The sequence below is a fragment of the Microchirus variegatus genome, assembly GCF_963457635.1.
Source record: "Microchirus variegatus genome assembly, chromosome: 13".
Lineage (NCBI taxonomy): Eukaryota > Metazoa > Chordata > Actinopteri > Pleuronectiformes > Soleidae > Microchirus > Microchirus variegatus.
This window is the reverse complement of record NC_139814.1, coordinates 12,300,500-12,309,735: the sequence shown is the minus strand read 5'-3', so window position 1 is coordinate 12,309,735 and position 9,236 is coordinate 12,300,500. Positions and strand designations below refer to the sequence as shown.

Below are 9,236 nucleotides of genomic sequence, written 5' to 3'. Positions count from 1 at the left end.
GAAAGATAACTCACCCTGCCACTGGCTCAACCATTACTCATCACCTTTTTAATACTTTTAATTCTAAAAAATTAAATTTTTATCAGAAAATGAATGAGAAAAAAAAAGTGACTACAATTTCTACCAAAGTCATTTTCTGCTAAGATACTTGTACTTTTACTCAAGTATCCCTTTAAGGTACTGTAAACAAGACATGGTATAAATGTCTGCTTCATGTCACTGAAGATCCAAAAATGTGTTTAATATGACATAATACTAGACTAGGATGAATAATTCCCATATATATTATTGTTTTCATGTGGGGATACAAAAATTCAGTGCATGTTAATGATCAGTCGCTTTATTTCTGCACTTGTGTGTGATTATTACATTAAAATTGACAAAATATACTGAAAGGTTAGGTCCTATATGCTGACCGGATGACACTAGATACTTACAATTAAAATGTGCACATTTTGCAGCAACTTTTTTCTCAATTGCAAAACTGAATATTAAAATCATATAATATTTATTAATACTAACGGCCTAACTGCAGTACCGCCACGGTCCACTAGGGGTCGTGGCCCACACTTTGGGAATTGCTGGTTTAGATGAATGATTATATAAATCCTATCCTATCAAAGCAAACATAAGATAAGATAACTTTTTAACAATCTTAATAGTCGAATTCTTCTAAATTGTACATTCATAAATGTGACACTGCATGTTTATTATATATATATATTACCTTATTTAAAATGTACTGTATTTGCTGCTGTTGTGGGAGTAATAAAGGATTATCTTATCTTGTTTTATCTTATCTTAATGGTTTTAAAATGACTTAAACAATCGGATACAGGCACAAATGGGCCAAAACGACAATGAACGAAAGTCATCTAAACATAATATAAGTAATGTATTGTCAATTTGCAACCATGTGATTCACTTCATATCTGTGGTTTGTATACTTTTGTAAAGTTTTGCGCCCTCTGGCGCCACCTGGCGCACCGGAGGAGCCGAGAACGTGGTGCTGCCTTCATGTACTATCGGACATAGCAAATATTTGAGTAGAGCGTCCTCAACGGCCAAAGGGTAGTTGATGTATAAAGGTAGAACATTCTCAGTCTCCCTATATTAATTATCAGATAATTATTGAGAGACGTCGCTGCCTTTTTAATCGATTTCTGAGTTTATTTTCTGTAAAAACAAAAACAACATGCGTACACATAATGCATGTGTATTAATACCATACTGTTATAGTTATTCTTCATTGTGCTTTGCTTTTCATTATCAAACATATTCTTTATGTGTAACTTTAACAACTTTAAAGACTTTAGGAACAACATGATAACCTCGAGGGGGAAAAGGAAACTGGGGATTACGTGCAACACGTGAACTCGTCAGGAGATCCCATTTTTTGGGAGGGCTGATGTCACTTCAAAACTTACCTCACTCTCCTAAAGTCAACGCGGCGAGGACTCGCTCGCCTCTCATTTTCCCGTTAAGTCTTCGTTCTTGTTTTACGGACCGACAATAAGAATAAGAAACAACAACAGGAGGTGAATTTAAGTGAAGAGCAACACGAAGTTCTCCGCGAGAAGCAGCGCAGACGGATTTAAGAGCAGAACCCCGGCGGGACCTCAGACCCTTTCTCCCTCTTTGCGGGCAAAGGCGGCAGATTTTTTTCCCTTTAAAAAAAAAAACTATAATATAAATAAAAGACAAAATGAACCGGAGCTTTAATAAGTCGCAACCTCTGCGAAATGTAGATTGTAACGCAGTGGAAGTGAAAAGCAAGGTGAGTGTGGACCTTCGTATGTGTGTGTGTGTGTGTGTGTGTGTGGATTTGGGGAGAGAAAATATGAAAAGAGTTCACATTCACATGGTCGGAGCTGGAGCTGGAGCTGCTCAGACTCACTGTCTGCGTGTAACGGACACACGTTTTTATCTTTTCTCTGATAAAGTCGTTATCTGGTGCCTGGGACGGGACCTGAACGCACCACTCTGAGCATGTTTTCTGTAATTTGCACTGATTGTTTTCTTCTTGCTTCCGACAGAATGCAGATTGCACTGATTTGGCTCTTTTTTCCCCCCTCGGTCCAAAAACTGGCTTAGCATTATTTATGTACAATACAGTTTCTCTGGAATAGTTTTTAAAATGTGGTCAGAATCGTGCATTTGCATTCACTTTGTATTTTAGTTTCAGCCGACACATTGTTTTTAGGTCAATGTCGGTGTGTAGCAGCTGCATAAATCAAGCTAATAGCAAGTTGTTTTTTAGAATCATATTACCATATTTAATGTCTAATTTGTCAAGAGTTTAAATCTAAGACAAGTTGGGGTTTTTAATAGTTTCATTGTCTACTGTGTGTGTGTGTGTGTGTGCAATCCTGACAAACCCTGACAAACCCTGACCACAAAATAACACTGTACTATTCCCAGTCTCAGGGACTTTTCTGTAACCAGCATTTTTCTTCAGATTCAGTCAAACACAGTGACAACAACCCATTGTGTAGTTGTCATTTAAACACAGTACACAATGTTCACGTGTCTGCATGTACACAAATGTGTGTTTGCACATATATTGAATGAAAGTGCTCCTGACTCACAGGTGACATGTCATTATTGAGTGTCGCAAGAGGTGACTTCACAAGTTCTATGAGTTTTTTTTGGGCTGCCCCAGTTTCAGAGGAGTGGTGGGATGGTGACCTGGAGAGACCTTGGTTGGTGATTCCTGAAATGATTTGAATTTAAATGATCATCATTGTCTTTTAGGTGTTGAGACAGGGTCAGTTTTTATGTTTGTGGTCACTGTGACGTAGATCTGGTTTGTGGGTGAGAGCTGCGTGGTGAAAACGACCAGGTTGAGCAGCGTCCTCGCCTCATCACTGCTCAGCTGACTCACTGTCCCATCATAACATCACATGTTTCCATTTTTGGATCACACGTAATAACTTAAAACTGATAGTGATGTTATGTTGCTCTGTGTGCTTAGGTTTTGTTATGAGCAGACTATTGTGTGCTGAAGGCCGTGTCATACTCTACTTAAGTAAGAGAAAATAAGAAGTTTCACTTGACTAAGGGAGAAAATTCAGCCAAGGACATTTAAATAAGACAAACATCTGTGTCGCTCTTACAGTTTTTAGTCTCTTAGTGAAGGAAAACGTTCACACCCCACTTTAAATTGTGACTTTGTTCAGCTGCTGATGGTTTATTGAAATTCCAATGCAGCCAGAGAAAGCACTCAGAGATCATGGCAAACCTCAACTGAGGCAGCTAAGGATCACACAGTGTCAAGACACTCAAAGGTGATCTGGATCACCACTAAAATAACTTAAGTTCCTCCTTGGGTCATAACCTGGAATCTGAATGCATCCTCAACCTTTTTGGTGATCCTGCTCACAAACAAGCAGACAAAGACCAGTAAACATGGCGGAAGCAATAATACAAACATGCTAACACCAGATTACACAGCAGTTATTTCATTATTATGTATTAAAATCTTCATCATTCTTTCTAATTTTGGTTAAGAGATTTCCTCTTGGCAGCCATTTTTACTATTTAAACTGAACTAAACTGGAAACTGATTTGTTGTCGTCGTTCTCTTTGGTGTGCAGTAGCTTTCACAATCAGTCTTTCGTGGCCAATCAACACTCAAGCAACCAGATGTCAAGAGTTTGACATCATGTCCCAGTTAATAGCAGTAGTAATGTTAGGCATTCAAACCTGTTATTTCAGTCTAGTGTAGGGTTGTGTGTCTGGTTCTCACTGGTTCACATTTGGTTTTCTTCTTTGTGGAAACTGTTCCAGTGATAAGCTTATCGGGGGGGTAACACTGTAGGTGTGTGCCTGTCTGTCCTGGAGCCTCAGCCAGGAGCTGGTTTCACTCATGTTAAGCTCTTATCAGAGCTAGGGAGAGTGTGTGGGCCTGTTGGGGGTTGGGTGGGATTTTTTTTTCATCCTCTGACTCTTCTTTATACAGATTTTTACCAAACATTATTTATATTTTGTAACTTACTCTGTAGATCTTTTATACATCATGTTCCAAATTAAGCTTAATATGTAATTATTAGTCTTTAAATATGCCAGGAATCTGTGTTTATGTCTTTCAGGTGACTTGTCGCTGTTCTTTAGAGTATTAAACAGGGACAAAGCCAATACTGGTGAAATACAGAAGTCAGTTATCTTCCATTTTTCTCCACTGTGTCAGAGTTTAGTGTATCTCCCGACGTGTTTCGACCTGTTGACATCACTTTCCCCTGATAGGCCAGCAGGACAGGTGATGTCACAGTTGTAATAATGTATTCTTAGGTTCGCGTTTAGTTCTGAAGCTCGTGATTAATCGTTCCTTGTTGAGACTTGCTCGTACCCGAGGGCCATGTTCTGCTGGTGAAAACAGATTGTTCAGACCGAGCACTGTGCAGGAAAACATCCAGACTCCAGTAATGACGCAACACACTGATAATGCAGATGTGTATTAATGAGCTGATAAGTCAAACAAAGCATAATGAGGAAGAGCGCAATGTTAATGACACTTAATTCCGGTCTTGGTTTCCCTTTTTGAGGTGTTAAGTCAACCTGTTGAAAACAGACAAACCTGTTTGTCTGCTTCTTGTGTCGAAATGTTGGGTGCCACACTTTCAAAAAGCAAGTTTACACACAGTATGTGGCTCCACTGGCTACAGTAACTAAGCTTGGCATCCCCCTTGTTTCCCAGTATGCCCCCTCTTAAATTCATGTGTCATCTTCTAATTACAGCGCTGGTTAATGTATCCCCCGCTCTTCCACTCTCCTCCCAGAAAGTATACCGCGACTCTCCCCTGTGCTCCTCTGTCAGCAGTTTTCTGCTGCCTCCCTCTCTCTCCCTCCCCCCCAAACATCTCCTTTCCTCTCTTCTCCTCTGCCGTCAGCTTCCCTCCGCTGTGAGCTGATGATTACAGTCACAAGCAGCACCTTCTTAGTCGACAAATTACCACTGTGATTCCTACACGGCTGCTACAGCAATTGTGCGTTTGTGTGCTTTATTGAACTGTGCTTTTGTGCCTCGTTCGTATCGATCCTCCTCGACGCCTGTGCTTGACTATGACTCACAGACACACGGTGACCCTGGCGTGACCCTCAGCTCCGCTATCATTGGTGGTTTGCTGACCTCGTCGGGAAAGCTGTAGCACAATTGGTATAGTGTGTTGGGCTCTTGTGAGTAAATGAGAGGAAGTCAGATCAGGTTCAGATATCCTGCGACTGCTTACTCATCTACCTGTGCTCTTCTTTTGAAAGTTGTGTCCGACTAGTCAAAGTAACAAGTGATGCAAGTGACTTGCATTGATATAATCATGATGTGCACTCAGTTTACCTTCATAAAATACTGATGTACAGCTGATAACTTGATTAATCTCTAGTGACAACATTGACACAACTCTTGTGTACTTACCCTAAATATGAAATGAATGCTGCATACACACACTTGCAGAAAATGTCTTATTCTGACATAGGAGTGTTCACTTGTTATTTGATAAGTTCTAGTGAGTGCAGTGACCGCAGATAAACTGGGTTAAACAGCTACTTTTATCCTCTCAGCAGTTTGTTACTAAGTGAAACCAGATATAAGCAGTCAGTGCATATTGTTGCAACTGACTCATGTGCTGCATTAATATTATTGTGTGATCGTTTGTGCCAGACATTCTTGAAATCTCTGACCCTGATGTTTTTAAACTTTGTCACACAAATGTTGCTTACAAACGGCTTCCCTAGGGCCATTTTTATAAAAGGTCATGGCCAGAGTTGTGACGTAGCTCTGCGGATTTCCACCCTCTTCAGTTTACTTGTGCCAGTCAACTGTTTTAGATTAAAGCACGACGTTGTACGTGCCAGTTTCCTCTTCCTGTTTGACCGTTGTTGTCTCCACCACCGTCTCTCTTTTTTAAACGCGCCCGCTTGTCTTTTGATCTCTTTGTCTCCTCCAGTATGGGGCAGAGTTCCGCCGCTTCTCCGTCGATCGCATCAAGCCCGGCAAGTTTGAGGAGTTCTACAAACTTATTCTGCACATTCACCGTATTGCAAATATGGAGGTGATGATTGGCTACGCGGATGTCCACGGCGACCTGCTGCCGATTAACAACGATGACAACTTTTGCAAGGCTGTGTCGACGGCTCATCCCCTGCTCAGGATCTTCATACAGAGACAAGGTCAGTTATTTTGAGCTTTTCATCACTTCCTTTGTGAGTGTTTGGTCAGTGATGTGGGTCTCTCGGGGTGGGTCTAAACTAGTGGAGTATTCCACAGTACTAAAACTCATTAGTTTAATTAACATCGGATGGATACTTGTTTTCAAACATCCTGCAACTGACAAAGCCATAAAACAATCATCTATTGTATTAGCTGCATCATGGGCTGCAGTTATTTTGCTGACTCGAATCAAGTTTCCCCTCTGAATATTTCTTCTTCCAATTATCGGTCGGTCTTCCCACTCTGGGAACTTGAGGCTTTTTTTTGTTTACTTAATGTGAGGTTTTCTGTGTGTGTGTGTGTGTGTGTGTGTGTTGTGTTTCCTGCCCGCTTATTGGCTGAATCAGTCTCAGTCTGTGTCTTATCCAGCGGAAGGGCTCGCAGGCAGATGAACACAGATTTTTCCCGCATACGCACATGCACGCACATACACACAAGTCAGTGCCTCGGCAGCACCATAGAAATCAGGTCATTGAGCAAACCCTGTATCCCGGCATACCAGACATTACAGAGAGACAAAAGATCTGTATGAAAAGAGAGACTCCTTACTGAGCGCCCTCCACTTCTCTGCATGCGTTTGTATGCGCGTGCGTGCGAGCGTGTATTTGTTCAAAGACAACATCCAAGTATGCTGAATGGTAACCTAGTGCTACTGCCCTTCTGTCTCCCCGTCTCTCCCTCATTGATCCCGGCTCAACTCAACTCTGGAGTGGGTCTTGACTGTCTGCCAGCCTGCCAGCGAGCATACCAATGAATCTATCACCATTCACATCTATTCATACCCCCAATCCTTTATGGAATGTCCCTGGCTTGGTTGTGTAATGAACACGTACACTCCAGGGTATTGTTTAAAGCGTCTTCCAATGGTAAAGATACAAAAGCTTGTCAGGGTGCGGGAAATTATCTTGCTGCAGATTTCTAACGAGAAATAAGGTTTTAAGTGTTCGACTTGAATGAAACCATTGTATGTCGCACAATTTAGAATTTTTCTTCCACCTCGGCATATGCCTTTTTTTTTAAGAGATTGTCTTTGTTCCTTTATTTAAATTATTAACTACTCGTAGCAGCTTCACTTGAGGTGAAAAAACCTTGTACCTTTAATTACTTATTGTAGCTTTCTGTCTTCGAAAAGATAAACAACTTGCGTAAGCGACCAAGAGTGTGATATTTTATCAGTGTAATTAGTACTAAAACACCACTCTAATTAAACTGCTGCTTGAAATAATAAAAAAAGAAAAATCATGGCTTATGTAGGTCATTGTTTTATGCAAGGCAGCCCTGCTGCTGCTTTAAAACCCTACAGGAAACCTCTGTGTTTTAGCAGTTGTTAGCAGTTCTTCACTCATCTTTCTGTCCATATCCTGCTGGACATCATTAACACTCGCATAAAACGCCCCTGTTTGACGATGTAGTGTTTGCTCTCATTATGTCGTGTTCTCACTTTCTTCTGTGCTACCTTCCACTGTAAAAATCCTTTAAAACACCAGGGGTATTAAGGTGTAACGTGTTGAGTGACAGATTTGGTTCGGTCTTAAGATGAGGACTTATCTCGCGCTGTTGTGGTGTAAACACAGCGCTGATATGGTGATGTGGTTCAGGGGAATGTCCCGTGTTGTGTTGCGAGTGATGCTGCAGCAGTATGAGCATCTTGAGCCTCACTGCAGACTATTGTTAGCTGCGAGACAAAGAGGCGTGTGTGTGTGTGTGTGTGTGACAGTGGGGGCACCTCATGTCTCAGGAGATCTCACTCTCTCTCCCTACACAGTATGGTACATGTATGAGAAAGTGTCTGATAATGACTGTAACGGTCACTACCAGTCTATTGGCACAGGTCATCATCAGTGAGTGAGCAGACCACCCCCGATGAAAGAACAGGCTTCACACGCATATAAAGACACTATGACTCACCCCTCAGTCATAGCAAGGGTGTTCAGTGGTACGTTAACTGCCTTTCATATGGCTATGAGTGCAACAAGAAGACATTTAATTGGGCTGTTACCCTGACTGCTCAACTCAAGTTATTTTTCTTTCTGCCTCTTTCTTAAAGGCAAAAGATAACACTTTAATTTGGACACACAAGCTGTCACAATGTGTAAAACGTGACAGAACAAAATGTTCAGACCTTCGTGGGTACATCGTACAGATAAAGGCCTGTCTAATGGCTCCCAGTAGAGATGAGACAAAAAAGGACGACTGGAAGTAAGGCATCTCTAAAGCTGAGTATAAGTGGGATCAAGTTTTTGAGGAAGAGAGGGAAAAAATGGATTGACCAGCCCAGTGGTGTATCACAGGTTTGCTCTCACAGAGCAGAGTTTATCTCTGTTGGGCAGGCGGGCTAAAAGGCGACTTAGGTGTGTGTGTGTGTGTGTGTGTGTGTGAGCGCTTTTGCCTAGTTCAACTACACTAGGTATCATTGCACTTGTTTCTCTTTTATCTACCTGACACCCTCCTTCAGGCTTTACATAGCCTTTGTTGGTCAGATCGCTTGAGCATGTGCGGCAGTTGTGTGGTAATACAGTGATAATCCTACTGACAATACCTGAGGTTTACACCCTGTGGGCAAAGATGGCAGCCTCTTTAATGATGACCTGAACCTGTACTGGTTTATTCACCAGCTATACTCTATATAACAGCGTTTCTTACTCCTGGTCCTGGGGAGCCACTGTCCTGCATGGTTTAGACCAGGGGTGTCCAACTCATTTTCATTTAGGGCCACATCAGCATAATGGTAACCCTCAAAGGGCCAGTTGTAACTGTCATACAGAATAAAAAATAAAAAAAATAAAAATGTCACCAAATGTATGCAAATAATGCAAAATAAAGGTAACTACTCTGTAACATATTGCTAAATAACTTTCTGTATTTATTACTTATTCAATTTCACTCGTCGCATGATGCATATACAACGCTACACTGTAATCTAGTGGCGATGCTGTCACTTTGCGGGTAACACAATCGCCATGCATTGTGGGAAATGTAGTTTATGGTCAACGCACGCCTTAAAGCAGCATAGACCTATTTTAAACACAGA

The 9,236-nt window shown here is 41.4% G+C and overlaps 1 protein-coding gene across 1 annotated transcript in view; it reads left to right on the top strand.

Annotated features, from left to right (window-relative positions):
* Positions 1-1,465: 1,465 nt before the first annotated feature.
* Positions 1,466-9,236, top strand: part of pard6gb (par-6 family cell polarity regulator gamma b) — a 30,720-nt gene continuing 22,949 nt past the window's right edge. The window contains exons 1-2 of the mRNA XM_083900091.1: positions 1,466-1,777; positions 5,943-6,165. Coding sequence (XP_083756217.1) covers positions 1,706-1,777; positions 5,943-6,165 — 295 coding nt within the window. The 5' untranslated portion in view covers positions 1,466-1,705. The remainder of the gene's footprint in view (positions 1,778-5,942; positions 6,166-9,236) is intronic.